Below are 18981 nucleotides of genomic sequence, written 5' to 3'. Positions count from 1 at the left end.
GTTCCTGTTATGATAAACTGATGGAGTGGTATGTTCCTGTTATGATAAACTGATGGAGTGGTATGTTCCTGTAATGATAAACTGATGGAGTGGTATGTTCATGTAATGATAAACTGATGGAGTGGTATGTTCCTGTTATGATAAACTGATGGAGTGGTATGTTCCTGTTATGATAAACTGATGGAGTGGTATGTTCCTGTAATGATAAACTGATGGAGTGGTATGTTCATGTAATGATAAACTGATGGAGTGGTATGTTCCTGTAATGATAAACTGATGGAGTGGTATGTTCATGTAATGATAAACTGATGGAGTGGTATGTTCCTGTTATGATAAACTGATGGAGTGGTATGTTCCTGTAATGATAAACTGATGGAGTGGTATGTTCCTGTAATGATAAACTGATGGAGTGGTATGTTCCTGTTATGATAAACTGATGGAGTGGTATGTTCATGTTATGATAAACTGATGGAGTGGTATGTTCCTGTTATGATAAACTGATGGAGTGGTATGTTCCTGTAATGATAAACTGATGGAGTGGTATGTTCCTGTTATGATAAACTGATGGAGTGGTATGTTCCTGTTATGATAAACTGATGGAGTGGTATGTTCCTGTTATGATAAACTGATGGAGTGGTATGTTCCTGTAATGATAAACTGATGGAGTGGTATGTTCATGTTATGATAAACTGATGGAGTGGTATGTTCCTGTAATGATAAACTGATGGAGTGGTATGTTCCTGTAATGTTTCTCCTCCTCTCACTGATTGCAGCTCAATGTGAGCAATGAGACTGAGCACTTTAGCAGCCACAATAACACTCCCCCCTAAAGCGGTCTGAGGTTTCAGAGGCTGAGAGTCACACTCACTCCAACCTGCCTCAATCACTCTGCAGATTAGTGGGGTCTAGTGGGTCAAACTATCCTGCTGACAATCCAAACAGAGAGCATGTAGGTCTGCTGGGATTAGTAGGAACACAGCTGACTGACTGACTCAGGTGAATATAGTTGTTTATCCTCAGCCACCCCTGGTTGTTTTGTTAAACCAGTCTGTGATGGACTCAATTTGTTGTTTGTCACCACTCTGTGTTAGTTAGATTTAATCCAGAAGCTCTCTGGTGAGACGACCTACACTCTAAACAATCACTCTGGGTGGCTAGTGTGTCAACGTAGTGCAGGCTAGTGCGACGCGGGATGGGCTGAACCAATAGTTCATCAAGAGCTAGGCTGAACCACTAGTTTATAAAGAGATGGGCTGAACTATTCATTCATCAAGAGCTGGGCTGAACCACTAGTTTATAAAGAGATGGGCTGAACTATTCATTCATCAAGAGCTGGGCTGAACCACTAGTTTATAAAGAGATGGGCTGAACTATTCATTCTTCAAGAGCTGGGCTGAACCACTAGTTTATCAAGAGCTGGGCTGAACTATTAGTTCTTCAAGAGCTGGGCTGAACTATTAGTTCTTCAAGAGCTGGACTGAACCACTAGTTTATCAAGAGCTGGGCTGAACTATTAGTTCTTCAAGAGCTGGGCTGAACCACTAGTTTATCAAGAGCTGGGCTGAACTATTAGTTCATCAAGAGCTGGGCTGAACCACTAGTTTATCAAGAGCTGGGCTGAACTATTAGTTCTTCAAGAGCTGGGCTGAACCACTAGTTCATCAGGGGCTCAACCACTAGTTCATCAGGGGCTAAACCACTAGTTTATCAGGGGCTAAACCACTAGTTAATCAGGGGCTAAACCCCTAGTTCATTAGGGGCTAAACCCCTAGTTCAAATCAAAATCAAATCAAATTTTATTTGTCACATACACATGGTTAGCAGATGTTAATGCGAAATGCTTGTGCTTCTAGTTCCGACAATGCAGTAATAACCAACAAGTAATCTAACCTAACAATTCCACAACTACTACCTTATACACACAAGTGTAAAGTTGTAAAGTATAAAGTGTAAAGTAAAGTTGAAAGTCGAACTGAGTTCATAAAAAAAGTAATGATGTTTTCAGCAGCGAAGTTGGTTAGCGTTGATTATTACGGTTCAGCAGTGAAGCTGGGTAAAACCCTATTGTATTGGTTAGCGTTGATTATTACGGTTCAGCAGTGAAGCTGGGTAAAACCCTATTGTATTGGTTAGCGTTTATTATTACGTTTCAGCAGCGAAGCTGGGTAAAACCCTATTGTATTGGTTAGTGTTGATTATTACGGTTCAGCAGTGAAGCTGGGTAAAACCCTATTGTATTGGTTAGTGTTGATTATTACGGTTCAGCAGGGAAGCTGGGTAAAACCCTATTGTATTGGTTAGCGCTGATTATTACGGTTCAGCAGTGAAGCTGGGTAAAACCCTATTGTATTGGTTAGCGCTGATTATTACGGTTCAACAGTGAAGCTGGGTAAAACCCTGTTGTATTGGTTAGAGTTGATTATTACAGTTCAGCAGTGAAGCTGGGTAAAACCCTATTGTATTGGTTAGAGTTGATTATTACGGTTCAGCAGTGAAGCTGGGTAAAACCCTATTGTATTGGTTAGTGTTGATTATTACGGTTCAGCAGTGAAGCTGGGTAAAACCCTATTGTATTGGTTAGAGTTGATTATTACGGTTCAGCAGTGAAGCTGGGTAAAACCCTGTTGTATTGGTTAGAGTTGATTATTACGGTTCAGCAGCGTGGCACAGTGGGCCCATAGCTGAAGGAACAGTTTTATTCAGAGCCATGATCACATGGAGCTCACTTCAGTTTTATACAGAGCCATGATCACATGGAACTCCCTTCACAGTTTTATTCAGAGCCATGATCACATGGAACTCCCTTCACAGTTTAATTCAGAGCCATGATCACATGGAACTCCCTTCACAGTTTAATTCAGAGCCATGATCACATGGAACTCCCTTCACAGTTTTATTCAGAGCCATGATCACATGGAACTCCCTTCACAGTTTTATACAGAGCCATGATCACATGGAACTCCCTTCACAGTTTAATTCAGAGCCATGATCACATGGAACTCCCTTCACAGTTTTATTCAGAGCCATGATCACATGGAACTCCCTTCACAGTTTTATTCAGAGCCATGATCACATGGAGCTCCCTTCACAGTTTTATACAGAGCCATGATCACATGGAGCTCCCTTCACAGTTTTATACAGAGCCATGATCACATGGAACTCCATTCACAGTTTTATACAGAGCCATGATCACATGGATCTCCCTTCACAGTTTTATACAGAGCCATGATCACATGGAACTCCCTTCACAGTTTTATACAGAACCATGATCACATGGAACTCCCTTCACAGTTTTATTCAGAGCCATGATCACATGGAACTCCCTTCACAGTTTAATTCAGAGCCATGATCACATGGAACTCCCTTCACAGTTTAATTCAGAGCCATGATCACATGGATCTCCCTTCACAGTTTTATACAGAGCCATGATCACATGGAACTCCCTTCACAGTTTTATTCAGAGCCATGATCACATGGAACTCCCTTCACAGTTTTATTCAGAGCCATGATCACATGGAACTCCCTTCACAGTTTAATTCAGAGCCATGATCACATGGAACTCCCTTCACAGTTTTATTCAGAGCCATGATCACATGGAACTCCCTTCACAGTTTTATTCAGAGCCATGATCACATGGATCTCCCTTCACAGTTTAATACAGAGCCATGATCACATGGAGCTCCGTTCCATCTCCAATTACTCAACAACTCATGGAACCATCAAGGGGTCTGAATACTTTCTGAAGGCTCTGTATCTCCCTGGCATTTCACCTCATTTATGCAGCAGCAGACAAGACATTTTTGGACTCACCTTGTTGTACTGTGCTCACTTGAACAGGAAGCTGGCACAGCGGTCCTTTTTGGGTAAATAAAGTCTGTCATTCTCTGGATTCATGCTGCTTTCAAGACAACTGGGAACTGAAGAAAACAAGGTAGAATCATGACGTCAGTGATCTTCAGGTCAGAGCTCTAGAGAGAAGCCTGAGTTCCCGACTTGCAATTCCGAGTTGGATGACCGTTCAAAATGTATTTTCACAGTCGGAGCTCGTTTTTTTCTGAGATCCCAGTTGTCTTGAACTCAGTGAAGTCTGAGATTTCCCAGTTTCCAGTTGTCTTCTACGCGGCAGAAGTCCTGCTGGATTGACAACATGGCCAATGTATTCAACCTTTTGGGCCTATGGTGTTGAATGTGAATGTTTATCCGTTTAAGCTTGGAAAAGAGACCCTTAGACCCAGACTTGGACTACACACTCTCTCCACTGAATAGCAGGCTAGTAATTGCTTTGTAACGCCTGCAGTTAGCCACTGATTCCTTCCAAACCACTGATTGTGGTATGACAAGTATTGGAAAGGATGTGCCAGTAGATTGTCGACTTGATTCATGATGATGACTGCAAGCTAAGATTTTGAAAGCATGAGTCCAATCAAAGCTGCTGTAGATATAACGTGATTTGACATCATTTTATCTGTGGTCAATGACCTTGAGCCTTATTGGTTGGGCACTTCTAATGTAAATCAATGGCAGCATCCAAGGGGCTTGAACTGCCTTGCTCTCCCTGTAGATTATGCAGTGACATAGTGTCCCCCATGAGTGACAGAACCAATCACAACACAACTGGAGAACATTACCAACCCCTACGCTCTGTAATTTCTTCTGGCTGCCCCACCACCACAGAAAGCACTGATCTAGGCTGAAACACCTGAATATTGGAGCAGCCTTACTCAGGAAAACAAAAAAGAGACCATGTTTATTCGCGGCTTTATTAACTCAATGATATTTATTTTTTTACATTGTTTGCAAACTGATATGTGACACGTATTAATGCCAAAGTAACGTGCAAAATGGGCAATAAAATTATAATTATTATGTTTAATTGTTTTTATAACTAAACAGGTGGGGCTCAACGACGGGTCTCCACTTGTGTCTCTGAGGCTATATCTGTTAACTATGTAATGTGCTCCTCTCTCTCCATCTCTATATCTATAACTTCTGTAATGTGCTCCTCTCTCTCCATCTCTATATCTGTTAGCTCTGTAATGTGCTCCTCTCTCTCCATCTCTATATCTGTTAGCTCTGTAATGTGCTCCTCTCTCTCCATCTCTATATCTGTTAGCTCTGTAATTTGCTCCTCTCTCTCCATCTCTATATCTGTTAGCTCTGTAATGTGCTCCTCTCTCTCCATCTCTATATCTATAACTTCTGTAATGTGCTCCTCTCTCTCCATCTCTATATCTATAACTTCTGTAATGTGCTCCTCTCTCTCCATCTCTATATCTGTTAGCTCTGTAATGTGCTCCTCTCTCTCCATCTCTATGTCTGTTAGCTTTGTAATGTGCTCCTCTCTCTCCATCTCTATATCTATAACTTCTGTAATGTGCTCCTCTCTCTCCATCTCTATATCTATAACTTCTGTAATGTGCTCCTCTCTCTCCATCTCTATATCTGTTAGCTCTGTAACGTGCTCCTCTCTCTCCATCTCTATATCTGTTAGCTCTGTAATGTGCTCCTCTCTCTCCATCTCTATATCTATAACTTCTGTAATGTGCTCCTCTCTCTCCATCTCTATATCTGTTAGCTCTGTAATGTGCTCCTCTTTCTCCATCTCTATATCTGTTAGCTCTGTAACGTGCTCCTCTCTCTCCATCTCTATATCTGTTAGCTCTGTAATGTGCTCCTCTCTCTCCATCTCTATATCTATAACTTCTGTAATGTGCTCCTCTCTCTCCATCTCTATATCTGTTAGCTCTGTAATGTGCTCCTCTCTCTCCATCTCTATATCTGTTAGCTCTGTAATGTGCTCCTCTCTCTCCATCTCTATGTCTGTTAGCTCTGTAATGTGCTCCTCTCTCTCCATCTCTATATCTATAACTTCTGTAATGTGCTCCTCTCTCTCCATCTCTTTATCTGTTAGCTCTGTAATGTGCTCCTCTCTCTCCATCTCTATGTCTGTTAGCTCTGTAATGTGCTCCTCTCTCTCCATCTCTATATCTATAACTTCTGTAATGTGCTCCGCTCTCTCCATCTCTATATCTGTTAGCTCTGTAATGTGCTCCTCTCTCTCCATCTCTATATCTGTTAGCTCTGTAATGTGCTCCTCTCTCTCCATCTCTATGTCTGTTAGCTCTGTAATGTGCTCCTCTCTCTCCATCTCTATGTCTGTTAGCTCTGTAATGTGCTCCTCTCTCTCCATCTCTATGTCTGTTAGCTTTGTAATGTGCTCCTCTCTCTCCATCTCTATGTCTGTTAGCTTTGTAATGTGCTCCTCTCTCTCCATCTCTATATCTATAACTTCTGTAATGTGCTCCTCTCTCTCCATCTCTATATCTGTTAGCTCTGTAATGTGCTCCTCTCTCTCCATCTCTATATCTGTTAGCTCTGTAATGTGCTCCTCTCTCTCCATCTCTATATCTATAACTTCTGTAATGTGCTCCTCTCTCTCCATCTCTATATCTGTTAGCTCTGTAACGTGCTCCTCTCTCTCCATCTCTATATCTGTTAGCTCTGTAATGTGCTCCTCTCTCTCCATCTCTATATCTGTTAGCTCTGTAATGTGCTCCTCTCTCTCCATCTCTATATCTGTTAGCTCTGTAATGTGCTCCTCTCTCTCCATCTCTATATCTATAACTTCTGTAATGTGCTCCTCTCTCTCCATCTCTATATCTGTTAGCTCTGTAACGTGCTCCTCTCTCTCCATCTCTATATCTGTTAGCTCTGTAATGTGCTCCTCTCTCTCCATCTCTATATCTATAACTTCTGTAATGTGCTCCTCTCTCTCCATCTCTATATCTATAACTTCTGTAATGTGCTCCTCTCTCTCCATCTCTATATCTGTTAGCTCTGTAATGTGCTCCTCTCTCTCCATCTCTATGTCTGTTAGCTTTGTAATGTGCTCCTCTCTCTCCATCTCTATATCTATAACTTCTGTAATGTGCTCCTCTCTCTCCATCTCTATATCTATAACTTCTGTAATGTGCTCCTCTCTCTCCATCTCTATATCTATAACTTCTGTAATGTGCTCCTCTCTCTCCATCTCTATATCTATAACTTCTGTAATGTGCTCCTCTCTCTCCATCTCTATATCTGTTAGCTCTGTAACGTGCTCCTCTCTCTCCATCTCTATATCTGTTAGCTCTGTAATGTGCTCCTCTCTCTCCATCTCTATATCTATAACTTCTGTAATGTGCTCCTCTCTCTCCATCTCTATATCTGTTAGCTCTGTAATGTGCTCCTCTTTCTCCATCTCTATATCTGTTAGCTCTGTAACGTGCTCCTCTCTCTCCATCTCTATATCTGTTAGCTCTGTAATGTGCTCCTCTCTCTCCATCTCTATATCTGTTAGCTCTGTAATGTGCTCCTCTCTCTCCATCTCTATGTCTGTTAGCTCTGTAATGTGCTCCTCTCTCTCCATCTCTATATCTATAACTTCTGTAATGTGCTCCTCTCTCTCCATCTCTTTATCTGTTAGCTCTGTAATGTGCTCCTCTCTCTCCATCTCTATGTCTGTTAGCTCTGTAATGTGCTCCTCTCTCTCCATCTCTATATCTATAACTTCTGTAATGTGCTCCGCTCTCTCCATCTCTATATCTGTTAGCTCTGTAATGTGCTCCTCTCTCTCCATCTCTATATCTGTTAGCTCTGTAATGTGCTCCTCTCTCTCCATCTCTATGTCTGTTAGCTCTGTAATGTGCTCCTCTCTCTCCATCTCTATGTCTGTTAGCTCTGTAATGTGCTCCTCTCTCTCCATCTCTGTCTGTTAGCTTTGTAATGTGCTCCTCTCTCTCCATCTCTATGTCTGTTAGCTTTGTAATGTGCTCCTCTCTCTCCATCTCTATATCTATAACTTCTGTAATGTGCTCCTCTCTCTCCATCTCTATATCTGTTAGCTCTGTAATGTGCTCCTCTCTCTCCATCTCTATATCTGTTAGCTCTGTAATGTGCTCCTCTCTCTCCATCTCTATATCTATAACTTCTGTAATGTGCTCCTCTCTCTCCATCTCTATATCTGTTAGCTCTGTAACGTGCTCCTCTCTCTCCATCTCTATATCTGTTAGCTCTGTAATGTGCTCCTCTCTCTCCATCTCTATATCTGTTAGCTCTGTAATGTGCTCCTCTCTCTCCATCTCTATATCTGTTAGCTCTGTAATGTGCTCCTCTCTCTCCATCTCTATATCTATAACTTCTGTAATGTGCTCCTCTCTCTCCATCTCTATATCTGTTAGCTCTGTAACGTGCTCCTCTCTCTCCATCTCTATATCTGTTAGCTCTGTAATGTGCTCCTCTCTCTCCATCTCTATATCTATAACTTCTGTAATGTGCTCCTCTCTCTCCATCTCTGAAGCTATATCTGTTGCACCTGCTATTTACTTCCATCAGAAATTGTCGTTAAAAGTGTCTGCGTTGTTTTGTGTACATGCTACAGCACCCCAGGAAGAGAGATGTTCTATGTTTCAACTCTTTATTCAGTGTGTTAGTGTCTTTCTCTCTCTCACCCACTGTTACCATTAATTACAAGGTGGTTCTCTTCCTTCTTCCTTTGATCCAGATATGAACAATGGTCCTGCAACAGGACCAGTCAGGGGAGTGACTCTGTCTCTTCTTCTCTCCAGATAGTGACGCGTGGTTGTGAGACATCGGAGATGACACTGCGTCGGAACGCTCTGTGCCAGCTGGGTTTCCACGTCAACTTCGAGGGCATCGTGGCCGACGTCGAGGCCTTCGGGTTCGCTTGGAAGGCGGGGCTTCGCCAGGGTAGCCGGTTGGTGGAGATCTGTAAGGTTGCCGTAGCAACGCTGACCCACGAACAGATGATCGACCTGCTGAGGACCTCCACCACCGTCAAGGTGGTCATCATCCAGCCTCATGACGATGGAGCACCACGCAGGTAACCTTTAACCCCTGACCCCTAACCTTACATCACTAACCCTTAACATTGACCTCTGCTGACCCCTTATACTCTACCCTCTCCTCCCCCAATGACTCAAATGGAAACTAAATGTGCTTCTCTTTTAACTTGAATGCAGAACAGTCTGAGTCTGAGGGTCCATGTCCATGCTGCAACAGAAAGCACAATGGCATAATATATCTGTGTTGTGTTATAGGAGACAGAAGGAGAGGTCCATCTGTGTTGTAGGAGACAGAAGGAGAGATCCATCTGTGTTATAGGAGACAGAAGGAGAGATCCATCTGTGTTATAGGAGACAGAAGGAGAGATCCATCTGTGTTATAGGAGACAGAAGGAGAGGTCCATCTGTGTTGTAGGAGACAGAAGGAGAGGTCCATCTGTGTTGTAGGAGACAGAAGGAGAGATCCATCTGTGTTGTAGGAGACATAAGGAGAGGTCCATCTGTGTTGTAGGAGACAGAAGGAGAGGTCCATCTGTGTTGTAGGAGACAGAAGGAGAGATCCATCTGTGTTGTAGGAGACAGAAGGAGAGGTCCATCTGTGTTGTAGGAGACAGAAGGGGAGATCCATCTGTGTTGTAGGAGACAGAAGGAGAGATCCATCTGTGTTGTGTTATAGGAGACAGAAGGAGAGGTCCATCTGTGTTATAGGAGACAGAAGGAGAGGTCCATCTGTGTTGTATGAGACAGAAGGAGAGATCCATCTGTGTTATAGGAGACAGAAGGAGAGATCCATATGTGTTATAGGAGACAGAAGGAGAGATCCATCTGCGTTATAGGAGACAGAAGGAGAGGTCCATCTGTGTTGTAGGAGACAGAAGGAGAGATCCATCTGTGCTGTGTTATAGGAGACAGAAGGAGAGATCCATATGTGTTATAGGAGACAGAAGGAGAGATCCATCTGCGTTATAGGAGACAGAAGGAGAGGTCCATCTGTGTTATAGGAGACAGAAGGGGAGATCCATCTGTGTTGTAGGAGACAGAAGGAGAGATCCATCTGTGTTGTGTTATAGGAGACAGAAGGAGAGGTCCATCTGTGTTGTAGGAGACAGAAGGGGAGATCCATCTGTGTTGTGTTATAGGAGACAGAAGGAGAGGTCCATCTGTGTTGTAGGAGACAGAAGGAGAGATCCATCTGTGTTGTAGGAGATAGAAGGAGAGGTCCATCTGTGTTGTAGGAGACAGAAGGAGAGGTCCATCTGTGTTGTAGGAGACAGAAGGAGAGATCCATCTGTGTTGTAGGAGACAGAAGGAGAGGTCCATCTGTGTTGTAGGAGACAGAAGGGGAGATCCATCTGTGTTGTAGGAGACAGAAGGAGAGATCCATCTGTGTTGTGTTATAGGAGACAGAAGGAGAGATCCATCTGCGTTATAGGAGACAGAAGGAGAGGTCCATCTGTGTTATAGGAGACAGAAGGGGAGATCCATCTGTGTTGTAGGAGACAGAAGGAGAGATCCATCTGTGTTGTGTTATAGGAGACAGAAGGAGAGGTCCATCTGTGTTGTAGGAGACAGAAGGGGAGATCCATCTGTGTTGTGTTATAGGAGACAGAAGGAGAGGTCCATCTGTGTTATAGGAGACAGAAGGGGAGATCCATCTGTGTTATAGGAGGCAGAAGGAGAGGTCCATCTGTGTTGTGTTGTAGGAGACAGAAGGAGAGATCCATCTGTGTTGTGTTATAGGATATAGGATGTGTTATAGTTATATACACACTACCAGTTATATACACACTACCAGTTATATATACACTACTAGTTATATAAACACTACTAGTTATATACACACTACCAGTTATATACACACTACCAGTTATATAAACACTACCAGTTATATACACACTACCAGTTATATAAACACTACCAGTTATATACACACTACCAGTTATATAAACACTACCAGTTATATAAACACTACAAGTTATATACACACTACCAGTTATATACACACTACCAGTTATATAAACACTACCAGTTATATACACACTACCCAGTGATCTCCAGAGTAGTTAGCTGTAATAGAACAGAGGGGAAATGTCTCCTCTCCCAGTGATCTCCAGAGTAGTTAGCTGTAATAGAACAGAGGGGAAATGTCTCCTCTCCCAGTGATCTCCAGAGTAGTTAGCTGTAATAGAACAGAGGGGAAATGTCTCCTTTCCCAGTGATGAAGATGCCCTTGACCTCTTTATGATGATCTCTGTCTAGTGAGACACCAAATATAAATAATTCAGACATGAAACAGCTGTTGTGTTGTCGTTTTTTCCTTTGACTACTTTTCTAACCTCTGGGCTTCTCCCTCCCTCCCTCCCTCCCTCCCTCCCTCCCTCCCTCCCTCCCTCCCTCCCTCCCTCTCTCCCTCTCTCCCTCTCTCCCTCTCTCCCTCTCTCCCTCTCCCTCCCTACCTCCCTCCCTCCCTCCCTCAAATTTCTGTTTGACCTTTAATTAATATTCTTCTTCGCTTTCTCTCTCTCTCTCTCTCTCTGTCTCTATCTCTCTGTCTCTCTCTATCTCTAACTCTCTCTATCTATATGTATCTCTCTCTCTCTCTCTCTCTCTCTCTCTCTCTCTCTCTCTCTCACTCTCACTCTCTCTCTCTCTCTCTCTCTCTCTATCTCTCTCTATCTTTATCTCTGTCTCTCTCTCTCTCTATCTCTCTCTATCTTTATCTCTATGTCTCTGTCTCTCTCTCTCTCTCTCTCTCTCTCTCTCTCCCTCTCTCTCTCTCTCTCTCTCTCTCTCTCTCTCTCTCTCTCTCTCTCTCTCTCTATCTCGCTCTATCTCTATCTCGCTCTATCTTTATCTCTATGTCTCTCTCTCTATCTCTCTCTATCTTTGTCTCTATGTCTCTCTATCTTTATCTCTATGTCTCTGTCTCTATCTCTCTCTCTCTCTATCTCTCTCTATCTTTATCTCTATATCTCTATGTCTCTATCTCTCTCTATCTTTATCTCTATGTCTCTCTCTCTATCTCTCTCTATCTTTATCTCTATGTCTCTATGTCTCTATCTCTCTCTATCTTTATCTCTATGTCTCTCTCTCTATCTCTATGTCTCTCTCTCTCTCTCTAGGGGCTGTTCTGAGCTGTACCGTATCCCCATGGTAGAGTACAAGTTGGACAGTGAGGGGACGCCATGTGAGTACAAGACCCCATTTAGACGAAACACCACCTGGCACAGGGTGCCCACGTCAGCAGGTCAGCCGTCCAATCCCAACACCAACCCCCCTGCCCGGTACTCCCCCACCCAGAGACACCCCGACCGGGCAGGCAGAGACAGGATGGGACAGCAGGTCCTCCAGCAGGGACAGACTGCTATCCCACGATCCACCTCCTTCGATAGAAAGCTGCCAGACGGATCCAGGTAAGGAACCACTGAGCTGAGCACCTGGACAAACCTTACAATGTGTTTCTCTTGTTCTCACACTCTCTGCCCCTCTCTCTCTCCCTGTTTCGCTTAACTCTCTTTCCTTCTCTGTCTCTCTCTCGCTTTCTGTCGCACCCACTATTTCACTCTCACGATCACCATTTATCTCTCTCTCTATCTCACACACACAATCGCTCTCTCACAATCTCAATCACTATCCTTCTCTCCTCCCCATCTCTCTCTCTATCTCTCTTCTCATTGGAGTGCATGCAGAGAGTGAGTCGGAAGCAGGAGTGTGAGAGAGAGAGGGAGAGAGAGAGAGAGAGCGAGAGAGAGAGAGAGAGAGGGAGAGAGAGAGAGAGAGGGAGAGAGAGAGGGAGAGATATGGAGAGAGGGAGGGAGAGAGGGAGAGAGAGAGAGGGAGGGAGAGAGAGAGAAATAGGGAGAGAGGGAGAGAATGAGAGAGGGAGAGAGGGAGGGAGAGAAAGGGAGAGAGGGAGAGAGAGGGAGGGAGTAGTTGAGTTGTTTTTAGGTTATATTGTCTCACTATCACGTATAGGGGTGGTGGGATCGTTGAGGTTGGTTCTCTCTCGAGGGCGCAACCAGTGGGAGGGGCTGGTTGTCATGGCCACTCGTGGAGGTTTGGAGTTTGAAAAACGTATTCAGCGGCATGGGGTGAAGATTCCCGCTGAGGCAGGGTGTTCCGTGGAAGAACGTAGCTCAGCAGTGGGCACTGTCATTGGGTATGAAATCAGCCTCAAGGATGAATAGTGCTGTAGTAATATTGTTAGATTCCATTGAAAAGGTGAATACGATAGTTGAGAGTGGTGTTGTGTTACAGGAGACACAGACGTCGGTATTCCGTCTTATGGATAGTTGAGAGTGGTGTTACAGGAGACACAGACGTTGGTATTTCCTGCTATGAATCTGGAGTAGAAAGTTGTACTTTCTAAAGTACCATTTTTTAGAGGTGAAGTGTTGGAGGGAGAGTTCTCTCCTCAGGGACAATTTGTTTCTACATTAGAGAAGAATATTTTGGGATGCAAATCTCCTTTTGCTGAAACATGTCGTGTCTCATAGGAGACAAGAGCACATGATTTTCAAGAAGGATACTGACGAATTGAATTTAGCGTTCAGTTTTAAGGTTGATGCGTTTGATTATGTTCTACGCTTCTACTGAATCAATGAAATCCTTTGGGTGTGGAAGAGCGGGGCGTTTGGTGCATAATTGTCCAGAGAACGAGCCCGGTAGCAGCTCTAGCTCTGGTGCAGCTAAAACACCACTGAGAAGGGATGAACAAGCTAAGGGTTCAGGAGAAGGGATGAACAGGCTGAGGGTTCAGGAGAAGGGATGAACAGGCTGAGGGTTCAGGAGAAGGGATGAACAGGCTGAGGGTTCAGGAGAAGGGATGAACAGGCTGAGGGTTCAGGAGAAGGGATGAACAGGCTGAGGGTTCAGGAGAAGGGATGAACAGGCTGAGGGTTCAGGAGAAGGGATGAACAGGCTGAGGGTTCAGGAGAAGGGATGAACAGGCTGAGGGTTCAGGAGAAGAGATGAACAGGCTGAGGGTTCAGGAGAAGGGATGAACAGGCTGAGGGTTCAGGAGAAGAGATGAACAGGCTGAGGGTTCAGGAGAAGGGATGAACAGGCTGAGGGTTCAGGAGAAGGGATGAACAGGCTGAGGGTTCAGGAGAAGAGATGAACAGGCTGAGGGTTCAGGAGAAGAGATGAACAGGCTGAGGGTTCAGGAGAAGGGATGAACAGGCTGAGGGTTCAGGAGAAGGGATGAACAGGCTGAGGGTTCAGGAGAAGGGATGAACAGGCTGAGGGTTCAGGAGAAGGGATGAACAGGCTGAGGGTTCAGGAGAAGAGATGAACAGGCTGAGGGTTCAGGAGAAGGGATGAACAGGCTGAGGGTTCAGGAGAAGGGATGAACAGGCTGAGGGTTCAGGAGAAGGGATGAACAGGCTGAGGGTTCAGGAGAAGGGATGAACAGGCTGAGGGTTCAGGAGAAGGGATGAACAGGCTGAGGGTTCAGGAGAAGGGAGAAGGTGGGCAGATGTGGTGGGAGAAATAGAAAAGGAGAGTAATGTGGCTACGGGGGAAGTTGTGGTAGAGCAGGGAAAGAGGAGGGGGGGAGTAGGTGAGACTGCGATTGAGGTCGCTGAGGGGGAGGAACAGTAGGTGAGACTGCGATTGAGGTCGCTGAGGGGGAGGAACAGTAGGTGAGACTGCGATTGAGGTCGCTGAGGGGGAGGAACAGTAGGTGAGACTGCGATTGAGGTCGCTGAGGGGGAGGAACAGTAGGTGAGACTGCGATTGAGGTCGCTGAGGGGGAGGAACAGTAGGTGAGACTGCGATTGAGGTCGCTGAGGGGGAGGAACAGTAGGTGAGACTGCGATTGAGGTCGCTGAGGGAGAGGAACAGTAGGTGAGACTGCGATTGAGGTCGCTGAGGGGGAGGAACAGAAGGAAGATATGATAAATCAGTTGAGGATAAACAGGAAGTAGAGATGATAAATCAGTTGAGGATAAACATGATTTACAGATTGATAAATCAGTTGAGGATTAACAGGAAGTAGTGATGATAAATCAGTTGAGGATAAACAGGAAGTAGAGATGATAAATCAGTTGAGGATAAACAGGTTGTACAGATTGATAAATCAGTTGAGGATAAACAGGAAGTAGAGATGATAAATCAGTTGAGGATAAACAGGAAATAGAGATGATAAATCAGTTGAGGATTAACAGGAAGTAGAGATGATAAATCAGTTGAGGATAAACAGGAAGTAGAGATGATAAATCAGTTGAGGATAAACAGGAAGTAGAGATGATAAATCAGTTGAGGATTAACAGGAAGTAGAGATGATAAATCAGTTGAGGATAAACATGTAGTAGAGATGATAAATCAGTTGAGGATAAACATGTAGTAGAGATGATAAATCAGTTGAGGATAAACAGGAAGTAGAGATGATAAATCAGTTGAGGATAAACAGGAAGTAGAGATGATAAATCAGTTGAGGATAAACAGGAAGTAGAGATGATAAATCAGTTGAGGATAAACAGGAAGTAGAGATGATAAATCAGTTGAGGATAAACAGGAAATAGAGATGATTAATCAGTTGAGGATTAACAGGAAGTAGAGATGATAAATCAGTTGAGGATTAACAGGAAGTAGAGATGATAAATCAGTTGAGGATAAACAGGAAGTAGAGATGATAAATCAGTTGAGGATAAACAGGAAATAGAGATGATAAATCAGTTGAGGATAAACAGGAAGTAGAGATGATAAATCAGTTGAGGATTAACAGGAAGTAGAGATGATAAATCAGTTGAGGATTAACAGGAAGTAGAGATGATAAATCAGTTGAGGATAAACAGGAAGTAGAGATGGAGTTTTCTTCTGGGGAAGTGGGGTGGAAGGGAAATATTGGATTGAGAAGGTACGTCAATTTCAGAATTTGAAAAAAGGGAAGACGGGGGGATGTTTGACAAGCCCAGAAATCTCTAGACTCAAGAAAGTGGCAAGTGATATAAATTCTGATGGAAATGGAAGAGTTCAGACGCAGTCGTAACTCTATAAAGGAGCCGTAGTGTACGAGTTAATAAAGGGAAAGGACATATGTTTTCTACAAGAAACGCATAGTAATATGGAAAATGAAATTATGTGGCAACATGAGTGGGGGAGGGGGAGAGTGGTGTTTAGTCACAAAAGCTCAAAAAGTGGAGGGTGTGGCCATCCTGTTCTCAAGAGGGTGTGGCCATCCTGTTCTCAAGAGGGTGTGGCCATCCTGTTCTCAAGAGGGTTTTTGCCTTTGTCATGTGAGGTTGAAGAGGTGGTTGAGGGGAGGTTATTAAAAGTTAGAGCGCGATATGACAACATCACTGTGTGTTTAATAAATGTACAGTGGGGAGAACAAGTATTGGATACACTGCCTGATTTTGCAGGTTTTCCTACTTACAAAGCATGTAGAGGTCTGTAATTTCTATCATAGGTACACTTCAACTGAGAGAGACGGAAGGTCTGTATGGAGGAGTGGGCCAAAATCCCTGCTGCAGTGTGTGCAAACCTGGTCAAGAACTACAGGAAACGTATGATCTCTGTAATTGCAAACAAAGGTTTCTGTACCAAATATTAAGTTCTGCTTTTCTGATGTATCAAATACTTATGTCATGCAATAAAATGCAAATTAATTACTTAAAAATCACACAATTTGATTTTCTGGATTTTTGTTTTAGATTCCATCTCTCACAGTTGAAGTGTACCTATGATAAAAATGACAGACCTCTACATGCTTTGTAAGTAGGAAAACCTGCAAAATCGGCAGTGTGTCAAATACTTGTTCTCCCCACTGTATTTGCCCCAGTAGTGGCAGAGAGGGTATGTTTTTGGAGACATTATCAAATACCATTGAGAAATGTAATAGTGAGGATTATTTCAGGAAATGTTTGAGTTTTTTCTGGGAGAGGTGGAGATCTCAAAAGTTGTGTATCCCTTCAACAGTGGTGGGAAAATCAAGATTCAACCATTCTCTAATCAATGCACAATGAACGTCACCAGAGATATCAGCAGATCAATGAACGTCACCAGAGATATCGCCAGATCAATGAAGGGCTTAGAGTCTCAAATAGTGGAATTCCTGACGATGGTTAAGACCACAGGAGATCGAGGCCCTACTCAGTGTATTGAAAGTTAACAGTGGCTCGAGTGCTCTTTTTAAAGTGTGTAGAGGTATTAGAGGTATTAGGCAGGGGTGTTCGTTGTCGGGAATGTAATATCTCATCGCTATAGAGCCGTCACTAAATATCATTAGAAGTTTCATTGAAGGTGTGTTCCTTTCAGAGGACATTCCTCCTATTCGTCTCTCAGTCTATGCTGATGATGTAGTTATTTTAGTGAAAAATCAAGCGGAGGTGGATAGCTTTAGTTTCGGTTGATCAGTTTAGGGGAATATCCTCTGCAAAGGTAAATTAGGACAAAAGTTGTGCTTCACAGATTGGGAAATGGTCTGGAGGGATCATGGCTTTGCCAAGGGGGCTGAAATGGTGTAAGGGAGGTTTCAAGTATCTTGGAGTCTACCTAGGGGATGAGGGGACAATGGGAAACAATGGAATGGGGTGGTTGAAATGGAGGAAGGGGAGATGGCGTTGGCTGCTATCTCGTATGTCATACAGAGACCACACTATTACTGTTAACAATGTGGTTGCTTCTGCACTGTGGCATCGGTTGTCATGTTTAGAGACACCGTCTGGCCTTCTGGCCAAGATACAGGTGATTATTGTAGATTTATTTTGGGATAAATATCACTGGGTTCCACAAAGTGTTTTGTATTTGTCAGAAGAGGAGGGGGGACAAGGTCTTGTACATCTTTCTAGTAGGGCTGCTGTTTTCCGGTTCCAGTTTATTCAAAGGTTGCTTTATGGACCGGAAAATGTGGTTTGGAGAGGGGTGGCAGGTCTGGTATTACAGCAGGTAGGGGGATTAGGTTTAAAGAAGGCTTTATTTTTGGTTGATAGTAGCCAGATTTCTAGGGATGGAGTACCTCCGTTTTACAGAGGCCTTCTTAGGGTTTGGAGTATAATGAAGGTGTCCAGGCGCACTAAGGCTGAGTCAGTACATTGGCTGCTGGAGGAACCTCTGGTGTTTGGAGTATAATGAAGGTGTCCAGACGCACTAAGGCTGAGTCAGTACATTGGCTGCTGGAGGAACCTCTGGTGTTTGGAGTATAATGGTGTCCAGACACACTAAGGCTGAGTCAGTACATTGGCTGCTGGAGGAACCTCTGGTGTTTGGAGTATAATGAAGGTGTCCAGACGCACTAAGGCTGAGTCAGTACATTGGCTGCTGGAGGAACCTCTGGTGTTTGGAGTATAATGAAGGTGTCCAGACACACTAAGGCTGAGTCAGTACATTGGCTGCTGGAGGAACCTCTGGTGTTTGGAGTATAATGAAGGTGTCCAGACACACTAAGGCTGAGTCAGTGCATTGGCTGCTGGAGGAACCTCTGGTGTTTGGAGTATAATGAAGGTGTCCAGACACACTAAGGCTGAGTCAGTACATTGGCTGCTGGAGGAACCTCTGGTGTTTGGAGTATAATGAAGGTGTCCAGACACACTAAGGCTGAGTCAGTGCATTGGCTGCTGGAGGAACCTCTGGTGGTTGGAGTAAAATGAAGGTGTCCAGACGCACTAAGGCTGAGTCAGTACATTGGCTGCTGGAGGAACCTCTGGTGTTTGGAGTATAATGAAGGTGTCCAGACACACTAAGGCTGAGTCAGTACATTGGCTGCTGGAGGAACCTCTGGTGTTTGGAGTATAATGAAGGTGTCCAGACACACTAAGGCTGAGTCAGTGCATTGGCTGCTGGAGGAACCTCTGGTGGTTGGAGTATAATGAAGGTGTCCAGACACACTAAGGCTGAGTCAGTACATTGGCTGCTGGAGGAACCTCTGGTGTTTGGAGTATAATGAAGGTGTCCAGACGCACTAAGGCTGAGTCAGTACATTGGCTGCTGGAGGAACCTCTGGTGTTTGGAGTATAATGAAGGTGTCCAGACACACTAAGGCTGAGTCAGTACATTGGCTGCTGGAGGAACCTCTGGTGTTTGGAGTATAATGAAGGTGTCCAGACACACTAAGGCTGAGTCAGTACATTGGCTGCTGGAGGAACCTCTGGTGTTTGGAGTATAATGAAGGTGTCCAGACACACTAAGGCTGAGTCAG

The 18981-nt window shown here is 44.0% G+C and overlaps 1 protein-coding gene across 1 annotated transcript in view; it reads left to right on the top strand.

Annotated features, from left to right (window-relative positions):
* LOC120038776 (signal-induced proliferation-associated 1-like protein 2) overlaps positions 1–18981 on the top strand; it is a gene marked incomplete at its 5' end in the record, with an annotated part of 116966 nt that overhangs the window by 24520 nt on the left and 73465 nt on the right. The window contains 2 exons of the mRNA XM_038984420.1: positions 8607–8881; positions 11966–12256. Of these exons, the coding sequence (XP_038840348.1) occupies positions 8607–8881; positions 11966–12256 (566 nt within the window). The remainder of the gene's footprint in view (positions 1–8606; positions 8882–11965; positions 12257–18981) is intronic.

Source organism: Salvelinus namaycush, unplaced genomic scaffold (assembly GCF_016432855.1).
Source record: "Salvelinus namaycush isolate Seneca unplaced genomic scaffold, SaNama_1.0 Scaffold239, whole genome shotgun sequence".
In the NCBI taxonomy this organism is placed as follows: domain Eukaryota; kingdom Metazoa; phylum Chordata; class Actinopteri; order Salmoniformes; family Salmonidae; genus Salvelinus; species Salvelinus namaycush.
Note: the sequence above shows the minus strand (reverse complement) of the source record. Positions and strands in the feature narration are given on the sequence as shown.